Source organism: Notamacropus eugenii, chromosome 1, assembly GCF_028372415.1.
Source record: "Notamacropus eugenii isolate mMacEug1 chromosome 1, mMacEug1.pri_v2, whole genome shotgun sequence".
NCBI classification, from domain to species: Eukaryota; Metazoa; Chordata; class Mammalia; order Diprotodontia; family Macropodidae; genus Notamacropus; species Notamacropus eugenii.
The window spans coordinates 191,960,906-191,976,980 of record NC_092872.1 but is presented as its reverse complement, the minus strand read 5'-3'; the positions used below and the strand labels follow the sequence as shown (position 1 = coordinate 191,976,980).

The window sequence follows — 16,075 nt, the reverse complement described above, 5'->3', positions numbered from 1 at the left end:
AGTCCCTACTCTAGAGAAAGTATTGGCCTCAGAGTCACTCCTTTCACCATGAAATCACTTTGTAATTGCACCTAGTAGGACTTTAATAACTACTTGTTGATTGGATGAATGAATGATGAATGATGAATGAATATGAGTCCGCATTTCCCCTGCCTGTGGCCAAAATCCTTTTTTGTTTCCCTTAGACATATGCCCTGTGAGTGCATAACGGAGGAATCTTGTTTTTAAGCCATACTAAAGGCTGCCCTGTTACCAGGAAGGATTTGAAGTCACTGATTCTAAGTGAATAGGTGGCAGCTTGTCCTCAAGGGCTGTGATCCTATGATAACAGGTAGTGAGGCTGATGAATCAAAAGAAACCTGTCAGATCAGAATAACATGGTCTGAGTGTGTCCAAATGTGGTAGCAATGGGCCACCCAGAGTTCAGCCATTCTTCTCTCTCTGTCCTTCCTATTGTGTCCCGTGGCTCCGTGTGGTTCAGCAGCTGTCACTTCTCACCCCGGAGGTGGCTACTTCTCAGAGGATGGCAAGATGCATCTTCTATTTTATGTGTGTATCAGTTTGTGGAGTTTGTAAAGCACCATGGGATCCTTTGCAATGAATTGTGCTTTATAAATATAAGTTATTATCATTACTTGAAGCTTTTGATGGGAGCGAGAAGGATAATTTTAGAATAGCAGCTTAGGTGAGCCCATCTCCCCCTGGGTCAAAGAGTCCTTTCCTTTGGCAATGTTCGGGCAAAAGGCATCTCTTGTTAATCTCCCTGAAATGTGGGAAGTGCCTTCATCGGAGACTTCTCGTCACCTGCTTGTGGCAGGTTTGGAAACCAGGATAAAATAGGCAGCCCTTTGCAGGAGATTCTTAAGAAGGGGAGGCCCGCACAGGATCTTGAACATTTGCCTCTAGCCACCGCTACCAATCATCAGAGGCGGTGAACTGAAATTACCAGCTGGGGTATGTGGCTATGGAGAACTCGTGAACCTCTTATGAAAGAGTACTTTTTGGGGGAGGGCATGTGGGGTGTGTACAATTGGATCAAGCACAGTACACGGAAGACTGTAGAGGGAAACTGACCTTCCTGGGCAAAGAAAGCCATTGATATTTGTAAGGCAGCAGAAATAACTAAAAATCAAATGGCTTTAATGTGTGAGGATGAGGACAAAACTGTGCATACTGTGATCAAGAGGAAGAACGCCCAGGGTTCCCATCAAAGGACCCGCGTAATGTAAAGGCTCCCAGTGGCAAGGCAAAAACCTCAACAGATTAAAAGAGAGAGAGAGAGAGAGAGAGAGAGAGAGAGAGAGAGAGAGAGAGAGAGAGAGAGAGAGAGAGAGAGAGAGAGAGAGAGAGAGAGGAGGCAGGACATTGTTACAACATAGCAAATAGTACACATAGGGAAGTTACCTGGGGAAAAGGGTGCCAGGGAAGTGAATGGCGGGGGGGGGGGGGGGGGGGGGGGGGGGCGCTGGAAATGCTGGATTCTTGATCCTATTTGGAGCAAGCATAGTTGGACCCTCTTTAACTAAGCAGGTATTAGTAACTTAAACCTTTAATAAAAAAAAAAGTCCAAGATTTGGGGAAGATTAGAAATATGGGAACCTGAAGTTTCATCCTGAGGCTGGGATCTCTAGAACCAATCTGAAGTGGAATTACGTGCAGAATGCATCCCCTCTGCCAAGAGTTGCCATGTTGAGTGCAGATAAGGAGTCCTTGTGTCATCTCTGTGACAACATTACTTTTTCCTAAGACTCAGTTGCTTCATTTGTAAAGGGAGGGCAGTACGCTAAATGAGGTCTGCAGTCCTAACTCTAACACAATTGGGCTCAGTGCATATTAATAACAGATGACGTCTCCATGGTTTTCCATGGCTATACAAGTTACTTCATCCACATTCTTATTTGATCATCACATCAACCCTGTGAGATATGTACTACTTTTTACTGTTTTTTTTTTAAATTTACAGTTTACTATTTTTATTTATTTACAGTTTTTTTTATTACTGTTTTTGTCAGCATGTTCCAGGTGAGAAAATTGAAGCTGAGAGATACTAAATGACTTCCCCAAGGTCACTTAGCTAGTAGGAGGTGGTATTTGAACCCAGGTCTTCCTAACTCTAAGTCCAGCACTTCATCCATTCCACCATGTTGTCTCTATAATGACATGGTGGTAAAGAGTTTCCAGGTTTGCTAAAGTGAAAACCATTTTGCCTCCATTCTTTTCAGGAACCTCCTTGGTCAGACCATCTGAACAGGAGGTATAATATAGAATGTTGGTCATTTTCCTTCTACCTCTTGTGGACCCCTGGACCTTGAGTTAGACTGTAGTATAGAAAATTCAAACATTCTGTCTTTACATATGCTTAGCCAACTGTGGCATGATCCACATGGATTTTTATGGTTATATCTCCAACGCTTGGCACAATCTTTGTCACTCAATGGATGCTGAATAAATGCTGGTCATTGATGGCAATGGTTGTTATGATACAAATCAGGCTTGGATTGGTTTGGTCATCTCAAATACATCGACCCAGCGAAAGACTTAGGGATGGTCCCTAATGATGTTATTTTTTCCCTGTTTCTCTGTGCCACCTTCTCTGATCAATGCTCTAAGCCCCCCTGGGAAAATAGAAACCACTAGGATGAACCTCATTTTTCAGGGGACAAAACTGAAGACCCCCTCCCCACCCAGCCCCACCTAGGCCAGTGACCTGCCCTACCTGACTCACAGAGCAGTCATCAACAGAGCTGGCTGAGGACAGAGCTTTTCAATCTGCTAGGCTGATGGTCTAACAACTGTCTCCTGCTGCCTCCCTTCTCTGTGGATTGATAAAGGACAGCTATCCACTGAGATCTCCATGAGACACCTTTCATGGATCCCCTCAGTTATTTTTTGGGAGAGAAAAACCTCTTTAACACATGAAGGTTCTGAAGAGTTTGATGCCTATATTGGTGATGTGGAGCTCTACCTGAAGACCTCCTGAAGGAAATGATTACAAATACCTGGGGGGTGTGTAAGTACAACTTAAAAGGGAAAGAATGAAAGAGGACACTGATAGAGGAAGATATTAAATGCATGGGGACATACTCAACCAGGGTTTTTGACAGTATATTAAATGCAAGTGAAGGCTCTTGCCTAGATGTTGGCACCAGGGGTGAAAACTAGATTTAGGGCACCTCAGAACAAAAACGTATTGTATGCCATCAAAGTCAGGCTGAATAGGTTTCCATAAAGCCAGAGGAGCTAATGAAAATACATATGCTGGGACATTAAGACCAAGATGTTGGAAAGGTTTAAAGAGTCAGAGTTTTTTCCCTTGAAAATTTTCATTCTAATGTTCAGATGCCACAAAACCCAGGAGGCTGTGTCAAAAGGCAACATGGAGGGGTGTTATGGGTGGTAAAGCCAGGCTAAGAGCTGGGTTCTAGTCTTCACTGCAATTTTACTCTGTGACCTTGGGCAAATCAACTCACATCTCTGAATCTCAGTTTTCTCATCTGTGAAAGGGGGAGAGTAGTATTTGGGACATTTAAAAACAGCTATTTTACAGGTCAAATGTGAAAGACTTTTATAAACTATGGAATTATATATATAGTGTGTATTTATATGTATATATACATATATATATATATAAAATATATGATGCTGAGTGCAAAGTTTTACTGATTATCAAGCAGAACTTCAAAACATTTTCCACAGAGCGGCTGCCCTAAATGCACAGTGAATGAATGAATTCAGGAGTGAACAAATTCTCCGAATGAAGCACTGATTACTACTCTTGTCTGTGTTTAAAGGGTCCTGTTTAAAGGAACCACAAGTAAGGCATTTAGTACTTGAAATAAATTTATGTGACACTTAAAACAGCTTATTCTCTTTTCTCTTTCTTTTTCTTTCCTAACCTTAGAAAACATATAAGACCTCTTGGGAACAGATCCGAGCAGCTGGCTATGACTTCAGGCTGGATGCCATCCCTTTCCAGACTGCCAAGGCCTCCCGAGAGATTGCCAGTGATGTAAGGAACCCTGGTCCAAGCCTCTTCCTCTGCATCCACTATCCCTGACTATGTAGCTTTACTATGATTTGGAAACAGACAACTGGGACCCATGGAAAATAGTTCCCACTTGCTCCCTAGTTATATATTTCAATGGAAACTGTTCTAGACCTTAGCCAGGAGTGGTTTGGAAGGGATGTAGTAAAAAGAAAATTACATGCTTAAAAGTAAATGGCACACAAAACCAATTAACAAGAAACTGAATCATGACCTTTTTACAAAAAAAAAAGCCTCCTTCGAAGGGAACTCCTTGGGTTAGATCATTTAAATCTAGACTGGGAAAAGTGGTGATTGTGAGAAGAGACACATTTCTCTTCCTTCTGGAGACATAGATAGAAGGGAGGGGAAAAGGAATAGGCATTTATTTAGCACCTACTATGTGCCAGGCACTGGGCTAAGCAATCTCCTCTGTTTGGTTCTCACAACCACCCTGACAGGTAGGTGCTACTGTTATCCTCATTTTGCAGGTTGAGGAAACTGAGGTAAACAGAGATTACCTAAAACAGAGGAAACAGAATTAAGTGGCTTGTCCCAGGGTCACACTGCTAGTAATTGTTGGAGGTCAGATTTGAACTAAGTTCTTCCTTACCCCAGGCCCAGCGTGTGTATTTATATACATGATCTAGACATATATCTTCTATGTATGTAAAGATAAAGATATAGAGATATAGAAATATGTTTCTATATAGCTACATCTTTTCTGTGTGTGTATATATATATAGATATGTATAGAGAGACATATAGATATAGATATGTATCTCTATATCTCTATCCATATCTGTATATCTATATCTCTCTCTATATATATTTGTGTGTGTGTGTGTATATATATATATATATATATATATATATATATATATATATATATATATACATATCTCAATCTAAAGCTCTCTCTCTCCCCTCTCTCCTTTCTCTCTCACCTCTCTGTCTCTCACTCTCTCTGTCTCCTCTCTGCCTCTGTTTCTGTGTCTCTGTTTCTGTGTCTCTGGTTCTCTCTGTCTCCGTCTCTCTCTCCTCTCTCTCTATCTCTTTCTGTGTCTCTCTATGTGTGTGTCTCTCTCTGTATGTGTCTCTCTCTGTCGCTCTCTCTCTGTCTGTCTGTCTGTCTCTGCCTCTCTCACTCACTGCCATACATCATAGTGATTGGGGATCCGCTTAGGTGGTCTGACAGATAAGGGTGTCACCAAAGGAGACCTGTGTGCCTAAGAACAAACAGTGAGCTCTCCCCCTTTTCCCTATAGTTCAGGTACAAAGAGGCCTTCCTGAGGGATCGGGGGCTTCAGATCGGGTACCGCAGCGTAAATGACGACCCAAGGACAAAGCACTTTCTCACCGTGGGGAAACTCCAGAGCGACAATGAGTACAAAAGGGAATTTATGCAGAGTAGGCCACATTTCCAGAGTCGGATGGACCAGCCTGGGTTTATCCATGCAAAGAAGAGCCAGGAGCTGGCCAGTGACGTCCACTACAGACAGTACTTGCACCAATACACCTGTGACCCAGAGCAACTCAACCTGAAGCATGCCCAGAGGGCCCACAAACTGCAGAGTGATGTAAGTCTGTGACTTCAGGCTTCTCTCAGCCCTCTCACCCTTTCACTTTTTTCATAATCTTCAAAATCCAGAAGTAGCAGAGGAATTCCTAGCTTCATTAACGCATTCTTTACCAATAGGGCACTAGCTGAAAAAGCTTTGGGGCAGGGGTGAGGGGCAGAATGCCGGACTGGGTATTAAGAAGGCTGCTTCTGATTCTTACTAATTAATTGTTGGACAAGCGACAATCTCTCTCACCTCCAGTTCCCATATGTGTAAAATGGGATAATTGAGAGTTTCAGATGATCTGGTGGTGTAGGGTCCTAGGTCTAGAGCTAGTAAGGGTAAGAAATCATTTAGTCTAACCTTATTTTACAGAGTAGGAAATTAAAGTTCAAGGAAGTTAAATTGTTTGCCCAAAGTTACATAGGTAGTAAGTGCTTGAGACAGGATTTGAACTCATCGCCTCTGAAGCCAGGGCCAATATAAAGCTTTAGGTGCTACTACTGTCAGTATCAGCTCTGATCATTCTTTCATGAACAAGGTTATGCTATAAATGGCTTTATAGCAGGGCTTCATAATATTCCAATGGACCACATTTCAATCACGTTTTATAATTATTTTATTAGTGTTGGTTTCCAATGTTTTAACACTCTTAGTGAAAAATGACATGCTTCAAGGGAATATTACATGAAATATACTTCTATATATTTTACTACTGGATGCTGGGTGGTGTGAAGCTTGAGCTGATGTAGAAACGTATAGAAAAGGAATATTTATCCTTTTTTGTATTATGGACCCTTCTGCTGAAGTCTGCGGACCCCTTTCTCAGAATAACTTTTTGGTATTTATTTAGTATTTAATTTTTCCTCTTTTACATGTAAAAGCAATTTTAACATTTGCTTTTAAATCTTGGAGTTCCAAATTCTCTCCCTTCCTCCCTCCGCATTGAGAAGGCAAGCAATTCCGTATAGGTTACATATATGTAGTCAGGCAAAACAAATCTATAACAATCATGTTATGAAAGAAAACATAGACAAAAAAACTTAAAAAAAATAAAGAAAATGGAAAAACAACAAAAATTGTTTCAATCTGTATTCAGACACCATCAGTTCTTTATCTGTGGATGGATAGCATTTTTCATCTTAAGTCCTTCAGAGTTGTTACGGATCGTTGTGCTGTTGAGAATGGCTCAGTCATTCACAGCTGATCATCCTGTAATATTCCTGTTACTTTGTATCCATTACATTTCACTTTGTATCAACCCATGTCAGTCTTTCTAGGTTTTTCTGAGAGCATCCTGCTCACCATTTCTTATAATACAATAGTATTCTATCACAATTACATATCACAACCTATTCAGCCATTCCCCCATTGATGTGCGTGAGAATAACATTTTTAAAATGCATAAAATGAAATATATAGGATTACAAAGGAAGCAAAAGTTTATTGAAAAAAGTATACTTTTCCCCATCCAAGTTCACAGCCCCCCTGAAATCTATTCACAAACCCTTTGGGGATCCTTGGGCCCCAGGATAAGAACATTTCATACAGGGTATGAGCACTGAGAGGAATTTTAGTGCTCATTCAGATCTCATTTTATAGAGGGAGAAATGAAATCCCCAAATGGGACAACCCAAAGTTCTATGACTGGTTAGTGGCAGAGGCAGTATTAGAACTCAGGTCTCCTGACTTCCAGCCCAGTACCCTTTCTCACTGTCCCCTATTATAGATAATTTCCCCCAATGGAAAGAGGGAAGGGAGAGTGTTTTGAGGAACCTGTAGATCAGTGTGTTCTTCTATGAATGTAAGGGATATTTTCATACAAGATGGAATTCTTCACTGGCAGAAAAAGAAAATTTTTGACTCCCAGCTGCTTTTTTATATACAATCTAATCCAGGACTAGGGAACCTGTGGCCTCAAGGCCATATGGGGCCCTCTAGGTCCTCAAGTATGTCCCTTTGGCTGAATCCAAAGAGTAGCACTTGAGGACCCCATGTGGCCTTGAGGCTGCAGATTCCCCACCCCTGAATTCTAACCTATTAAAATCACCCAAACTCCAATGATGTCTTTCTTTCTCCACTTTGCCCCTCATCCCCACCCCCAATCCAGGTCAAGTATAAATCTGACTTGAATTTGACTAGAGGCATTGGCTGGACTCCTCCAGGTTCCTATAAAGTGGAAATGGCTAGAAGGGCAGCTGAATTGGCCAATGCCCGGGGCCCAGGACCTCATGTAAGTATTTTGACTCAAATTTGCCTCAGCCTGTGGGGCAGTTGTCAAACCTCAAACTCATCCGGGTTTCCCCTTCAGTTTATTTTGGGCTATCACTTATGAAACATGAGGCACCCCGCCCATAAGGTGCCTATTTTCCTGGGTCTGAGATGACTAAGCATAGGAACCACAGGGTTAGCCTCCCACAGAGTGTCTCTCGTGTCCTGAAGAGAAACGCTGGGCATCACCGCATCAGTACTGGCAAGGGCAGCCTGCCCTGTGTCTCAGATTCCACTACTTGTTCAGTTATGTTGCTCCAAAAGGTCAGGGACTCGACAACTGAAATGGTTTTTGTTTTGAGCTCTGTCTTCTTCAGAGTAAAGGGATCTTGTCCAGATGAGAAGCTGGATTTTCCTTCTCCCTTCTCTCGCCTTAAGGGTTTATGTTTTGGGGTTTTTTTGAGGGGAGGTGGCATAGTGGGAGGGTGGGACATAGGAAAGGGAGGAGGGACATAGGAAAGAAGGAAGAAATGGAAATTATAAAAGCTCCTGAGGCATCTTAAACTCTTCTTTGGAGGGCTTTGGATTTCACTCAGATGGGGTCTTTTCATTTCCACAGGCAGGGACCGATCCCTACGGGGAGAAAGACAATAACCAGGGGAATGTGAACCCGGATGCTACTGAGATTCTGCACGTAAAACGAAAGAAGGCACATCAGTTTGTAAATGAGCAGCCCCCATGCAGAGTATTTGACAAAGAAACTGGACATAGAAGTAGCACCCTTCCCCTCATCCCCCAGGTCCCCCCAAAAAGCACATTTTAGATTTTTGAAGTTTGGAGGGCTGGCCTAATAGGTCAGGAGGAGTCCTGATTGCCTAAGGTGCAAAAATGCCCCCACCCTCTCCTCACCATTTCTGAAAAGCAGCCTTGTTACTTAAAACGTTTTTGAAAATGGTGTCACCACGAAATGAAATGTAGATCTTTATATTTTCAATTCAATATTTTAATAACCTGTATTGAATGTTGGCTCTGTCTAGCACCTCATCCATGTGTGGTACTGAATAAAGGTGGTCAGATATGACTGGGGTCACTCTTGTTCATTCTATAAGGGTCCGTGTTGTGACTGTTCTTGGACTGTAGCTGTGCTCGCAGAATGATGATTTCTAGACTACAAAGACATATGAACTGAAGAAAATGATCCTGGAGAATTTAGGGTCCCTTCCATCATTCCCTTGGCAATGATAGGAGATTATAAGGGGGTACAGAGGGCTATTGTGAAAATGCTGTCTAGAGAGTCATGGAGGCCAAGATAAGCATGGTATAGGTGGAGATTATTTCTGTTCAGCCCCAGTGAAGCTCTTTAAATTGGTTGGCTATGCATAGAAGACCACACAATCCAACTACCCCCCATTATACAGATGAGGAAACTGAAGTCCAGAGAAAGGAAGTGATTTGCTTATGACCTACACAGCTAGAGAGTAAAAGATCAGGAGTAGAACACAAGTTTCTTGACTAATCTTGATCAGTCCAATGTTCTCTCCTTCTCTCTGATTGTTTGCTTCTTGGGACTGGACCTTCCTTGTTAGTTTCAATCAGCAAGGTACAAAAGTGATGAAGAGGAGGAAGGAGATGAAGATACTTTTACTTGTGCCTTTATCAGTTACTAGCTTAGGCACTGTCTACCATGATCCAGATTCTCTTCGAATGGTGTCTTTGATCCAGCTGTGGTACTTGGTCACTAGAGTATAGACTCCTGGTTTCTTTCCACATGTAAAGCCCCAGCTCACAATCCCATAGAGGAAGTATTTGCCATCCCTTTCACAGGCCAAAGGGCCACCAGAATCACCCTAGAGGAAAGTAAAACAGTTAGCCTTTTAGTAATAACAGAATTGTTTATGGGGGTGGGGTCTGCCATTAAGGTGATGGCAAAGGTAAGAGGAAGGGAATGAGTAGTGATTCCTCTCAGTCTTAGGATAGGAGCAAAGAAAATACTATATATTTTTCCCTAGGTTCTAATCCCTACCCATCACCCATTCTCTATTTCCTTTGCTTCAGACTCAACCACAGGGATAGTCAAGGTTTCTTTACTATCCCTGTGGTTGGATTGGTAGCTTCATAAGGCCATCCTGTCTGTGGCAGTAGGGGATAGAGATACAATGGATGATTCAAAATCATGGACAATCTAAAAACTCTACTTTAGTCATTAGCATCAGTTTTCTAGAGCTTCATACTAAACGCAGCATAGCAATAGGACAGGAAAAATTCTTATGTAAATACTTGACTTTGGCTGAAGTTTTTTTACTTTACTACTTATTTATGTCGAGAAAAATTTCACTTTTATGACCTTCAGTTTCCTCACTTCTGACCTGGAAATAATAGTACTTGCACAATCTGTCTCACAAAGTTGATGTGAGGAAAGCACCATTAACCAATACATTGTCCATGACTGATGGTCTAGGTACATTTTACACCCAGGGAGCTAGGGGTTGCAGTGGATAGAGCACCAGTGCAGGAGTCAGGACGACCTGAGTTCAAATCTCACCTCAGACACTTGACACTCACTAGCTGTGTGACCTTGGGCAAGTCACTTAACCCCAATTGCCTCATCCTGGGTCATCTCCAGTCATCCTGATGATATCTGGTCACTGAATTCAGATGGCTCTGGAGAAGAAGTGAGGCTGGTGACCTTGCACAGCCCTCCCTCACTCAAAACAAAGTCAAGTGCAAGTCATGTCATTATTTCTCTGATGGCATGGTCTTCTTCTGCAAGGAAGGATGAGCACACATTTTATACCCACATTCTCCCATCCTTCTCCAGTGGAAGGAGTGGGACTTTTTTTTTTTCATCTCTTCCCTCAGACCAAGTTTGATTATTCAAATTATACACATTCTGTTTCATTTCATAGTTCTTTTGGTTTACATTATTGTGTACATTATTTTTCCTGGAATCAGTTCTTATGTCTTTTCATATTTTCTTGAATTCTTCATATTTATCATTTTTTCAGTGCAGTAATATACCATTACATCCATGTAACACGTTGGTTAATCATTCCCTAGTCAATGGATACCCACTTTGTTTCTATTTCTTTACTACCACATTAGGTACTGCCATGAATATTGGGTTTTATTTGACATAGTTCATTCTGTCTTTGACCTTCTAAGGGTATATGCCTAGCAGTAGGTTCTCTGGGTCAGAAGGTATGGAAATTTTAATCACTTTTCCCCCTGCATAATTATAAATAGTTTTCCACAATGGTTGGAACAATTCCCAGCTCTATCAACAGTGTATTAGTGAGCCTGCCCCTTCCTCCTACATTGAATATTTCCATCTCTTCTCCTTTTTGTTGGTTTGCTACATGTGTTTCCTCTTCTTTTATGTCACTTCCACCCAAGGTTCTGGTTTTCTCCCCAGAAGCTAATTTTCTTTGTTTATCACAATAGGTTTGGAACAACAGTTCCATTAATTGCTTCCTCTACCTTTTGAAGCATGAAAACATTACTAGGAGAAGCCAAGAAACTATTAGCTTCTTTGCTTTTGGAAGAAATAAAGAGACCTATAAAATATCTGAATAACTAAAGTGTCCTATTTGCATTTCATATCTTGACTTCTGGCAAATATATTAAATAAAAAACAAAAAACCAAACAGCCCTTGTTAGATGAACTCCATCCCTACCAAAGAAATTCTCATTCCTATATTTTAATCTTGTTCTTAGATGTTGTCTTACCAAGATGTTTAGTCCACAAATTTGCCTTTCTCTTCTGAAACCCTTGATTTCAGTTGTATTAGTGATGAAAACACCACCAGTCCTTCTAAAGTCTTCCATTTCTTGTCCAAGGCTTTGTAACTCTTACCCATGCTTTCTGGTTTTTTGTTGTATTTTTTCTGGCAGTATCCATTAGAATTACCAGAAGTGGGTGGTAACATTCATAGATCTCTTCCCAAGATGAAAAGGCCAGAGGAAGGGCATAGAATTTTAAACTACTAGCTTAGCTATAGTGGGGAAGCCTGGTTATCAGTTTGATAGGGAAGAATATTATTTTAATGGTTAGAATGAAGTTTGTGGAGTATCTGTGGTGTTGAATTATCTCTTCTATCCCCTTTAACATGGGCAGGTGATTTTTTAGGATTTAAAGCTCATGGCTGATGGTTGTGGCAGGGTGGAATGGTAGAGTTACAGAGCTGCACTATCCTAACACCCCTCCCTTTTATTCCCACCCCAAAGAAACTGGGACCTAGAGAAGAAAAATGATCATATTCAGAAGAAATTGGGTCAAAATTGGCATCCATGGAAATCTGTGAAAGATAATAATAAAGATGATAACAATTCTCAAGAATTATCTGAGAAATATGAGAACAAGAATTTAGAGAAGGTGTTTATAGGCTAATTTTATATATGTGACTCCCAGGTCCTTTTATTTTTTTTAAACATAAGTTCCTCTGACTGCTGCCCCTTTCTAGAGACACAGTGTAGTCTTATTAATGAAGCTTCATTTCCCCTACCCATATTCAGGCAATGTGGCATTTGGAAGTGACTCTAAATACAGATAATTCAAAGTTGGCTACCCATACATATGCAGACAACAATTGATGATCATAATAAATAATAATCAGGGCAGATTCGAGTCATAGAATGTTGAAAGGACATGTGCCTTAGTAGACAGGATGCTGGGCTTGGAATTAGATTGTGTTCAATCCATTTTCCCCGTCAAATACCATACCTTAAGTGCTTTGAAAACTTTCCATTACTATTTAGATATAATCTAGTCCAACCCCTTCATTGTACATAGGAAAAAACTGTAGTTTAGGAGAACAGAGAATTTGCTTATGTTCACATAGTATGTTAGTAACCCTCTAACTCTCAGCCCAGGGCTTAGTACACCTGTGGATTTTCATGGGACTTGCAATACTGACATGAACAGTGTCATTAATTCCAAATATTTTTGCTTGGTTATTCCATAGCCCATCTTTATATGGATTCTGACATACTATTGTTCAAATTATTCTCAAAAGTGTTCAAATGTTCTTGAAACACAAAGATTATAAACTGAAATGGCATGCTTAGCCTAGAAGGACAATCACCATTTTGTCTCTCAATGCAAGGGCTTTATGGAATTCATTGTATCTGTTGTTCATTTGTTTCAATCACGTCCAACTCTACATGACCCCATTTGGGATTTTCTTGGAGTGGTTTGCCGTTTCCTCCTCCAGCTCCTTTCACATATGTGGAACTGAGACAAACAGGGTTAAGTGACTTATCCAGAGTTACACAGCTATTATGTGTCTGAGGCTGGTTTTGAACTAGGTCTTCTTGACTCTAGATCTGGCACTCTTATAAATTGTGCTACCTAGCTGCAGATTGTACCTATAGTACTGCAAAATTTAATAAAAACCACCCCCACCTCCCAATCCCTCCCAACCAAATAGAGTAATGAAATGTGACATACTTGGCAAGAGTCAATCCCCTGTCTGCCTGCACAGATCATGGTGTCATCGATCAAGTTGTTATACTGGCTTGGAGCATTACAGCGAGATCTGGAGATCAGTTGGACCTTAGCATCCAGGAGATGACGAGATGCTTTTCCTACATGAGAATAAAAGACAAACATCATTCTTGATGCTGCATGGAGAATCTTACTACTATTGGGAGAAGTCACAAAATCTAGGTAAGAAGGGAGAATTTTCCAAGAGTCAGCAAGACTTCTGGAGGCTGTTAGATATGCTCTCAAGCTAAGTCAGTATATTAATATTTCAAGAATACGTAATTTCAGTAGTCTAGTAACTCCATCCAGTATAAGGCAGAAAGCAAATCTTCTATTACTTAGTAGATAAGTCTTAGGGAATTAATTGCCTAGGGCTCAGAGAGAGCTTGTCCAAATTCACACACCTAATATATGTCAGAGAACTCAGTTCTTCCTGACTCCCAGTCAAACTCTTTATTAAGGAAACTAGACTGCCTCTCCTCAAGATAAATAGCTCCCCTCACTACTACCTCTCAAATAAATCAGATTATCAATTTTCCAGAGTCATAATATCCTGTCAAAATATGGAAACCAGTTCACATTTTCATTGGCTTATATTATCAGTCTCTGGTTACAAAGTGCCAAATAATCATTGTTGAGACCATTTGTATTCAGAAAGATGAAGTGGAAAGGATGCTGAATTTGGAATTGGGTTCAAAATCTGACCCTGCCATTTTCTATCTGTGTGACCTTGGGCAAATCATTTCACCTCTCTAGGCTTCTCATCTATAAAATGAGAGAAATAAATGAGATGACCTTTAAGGATTCTTCTTAAGCTAACAAATTTTTAAAAATTTCATTTAACAAAATTTTATTCTGCCACCTCCCTTGGAGAGAAAGAAAACCAGAACTCCTGTGACAAAGTCAAGTCAAGCAAAACAAAATCTGATATTGGTCACATCCAAAAATATGTATATGTCTCATTCCATACTCTGAGCTCTTCATCTGTCAGGAGGTGGATAGCATGCTTCATCACTGGTCCTCTGAAATGGGGGTTAGTTATTATATTAATCAGAGATCTTAAGTCTTAAGAGTTGTTTGTTTTTACAATGTTGCTATTGTTGCATAAATTATTTTCTAGGTTTTGCTCACTTCACTCTGCATCAAGTCATGCAAGTCTTCTCAGGTTTCTCTGAAACCATCCTTTCAATCATTTTTACAGCATATTGATATTCCATTTCATCAACATTCTATAATTTGTTCAGCCATTTCCAATTCAATGGACATCTGCTAGGTTTCCAGTTCTCTATCACCACCCTTCTCCCTGACACACACAAAGCTGTTCTAAATTTTTTTGTACATGCAGGTTCTTTTCCTCTTTCTTTTATCTCACTGGGCTTTGATATCACTCATGGGCAAACACCTGGGCCAGAGGGTATGCACCAGTTAATGATTTTGGTGACATGATTCCAAATTACTTTTCAGAATGGATGAACCAGTCCACAGCTCCTAACAGTATATTAATGTGCCTGTTTTCGCATAGACTCTCCAACATTTGTCATTTTCTTAAGGTTTCCAAGAAAATATTGATAAAACACTTTTCAAAACTTAAAGGACTCTATCAATATTGCTTAGTGTTATTACTATTATTATTCATTAAAAGTTTATGATTTGGGGGTCAAATAAATTTGTGTCACTATAGATGTACTACATATTTCAACTACATTATAGTAAAAACTCATTTAGACAGAGCATCGCACAGCTGAAAGGTACCTTGGAGATCGTCTAGTTCATTAGGTTGTAAGCATCTTGAGGAAGGAATCTTTTGCCTCTTTTTACCTGGAACATATGTTGTTATTGTTCAGTTGTTTCAGTCATGTCTAGCTCTTTTTTTGACACTATCTGGGGTTTTCTTGGGAGAAATACCAGAATGGTTTGCCGTTTTCTCCTCCAGTTCATTTTACAGATGAGAAAACTAAGGCAAACAGGACTAAGTGACTTGTCCAGTCGCAAAGCTAGTAAGTGTCTAAAGACAGATTTGAACTCATGAATACAAGTCTTCCTAATTCCAAACCCAGTGTACTACTCACTTCACCACCTAGCTGCCCTGTCTAGAACATAGTAGGTGCTTAATAAAGACTCTTTCATTAATTGACTAGAGCAGCAGCATCCAAGTTTTTCTTTTTTAAATAGCAGGCCATAGGATCAAAAATTTAAAAGCATGTGGACTATGTGAACTTAATTACATGCTTAATGACATTCAGCTTCAATTAATTATTAACTGATCCAAGTCTGCTAGGATGATATCTGATGCACAGTGGCAGGTAGATTGGGCCCTATTGGACCACTCATTCTTATATACTAGCTAATAAGACACCAATTTATTTTGCTAAAATTTTCAGATAATTTATAACCCCGTGTCAGTTGGTCTATATTTTGCATACCTGGAGATTTAACTTAATGCCTTCATTTTTTTATAGATTAGGAAACTGACATTTAGTGTGTTCCAAAGGATTAACCCAAAGTAACACACAAGAATGCGAGTCTCCTGATCCTAAAAAGGGGGAAGGAAGGAAATAAGCATTTATTAAGCACCTACTATATTCCAGGCACTATGCCAAGTGCTTTATAAGTATTATTTTCTCCTTGCAACCATACCCTAGGAGATAGGTGCTACGATTATGCTAATTTTACAGCTGAGGAAACTGAGGTAGTCAGAAGTTAAGTGACTTACCCAGGGTCCCATAACTAGATACTGAATTTGAGACTGGAATTTGAACTCTAGCATCTCTCCCAAGAAGACCCCCAAACAGAGTC

The 16,075-nt window shown here is 40.3% G+C and overlaps 2 protein-coding genes across 5 annotated transcripts in view; one reads left to right on the top strand and one right to left on the bottom strand.

The window, feature by feature from the left end:
• The window catches only part of NRAP (nebulin related anchoring protein), an 84,035-nt gene extending 75,157 nt beyond the window's left edge, over positions 1–8,878 (top strand). For all 4 annotated transcript variants that reach the window (XM_072622950.1, XM_072622933.1, XM_072622941.1 and 1 more), the window contains 4 exons: positions 3,902–4,009; positions 5,293–5,604; positions 7,697–7,819; positions 8,417–8,878. In XM_072622950.1, coding sequence (XP_072479051.1) covers positions 3,902–4,009; positions 5,293–5,604; positions 7,697–7,819; positions 8,417–8,620 — 747 coding nt within the window. In that variant the 3' untranslated portion in view covers positions 8,621–8,878. The remainder of the gene's footprint in view (positions 1–3,901; positions 4,010–5,292; positions 5,605–7,696; positions 7,820–8,416) is intronic.
• The window catches only part of HABP2 (hyaluronan binding protein 2), a 58,901-nt gene continuing 49,013 nt past the window's right edge, over positions 6,188–16,075 (bottom strand). The window contains exons 12-13 of the mRNA XM_072622957.1: positions 13,244–13,380; positions 6,188–9,644 (exon numbers count right to left, since the gene is read on the bottom strand). Coding sequence (XP_072479058.1) covers positions 9,477–9,644; positions 13,244–13,380 — 305 coding nt within the window. The 3' untranslated portion in view covers positions 6,188–9,476. The remainder of the gene's footprint in view (positions 9,645–13,243; positions 13,381–16,075) is intronic.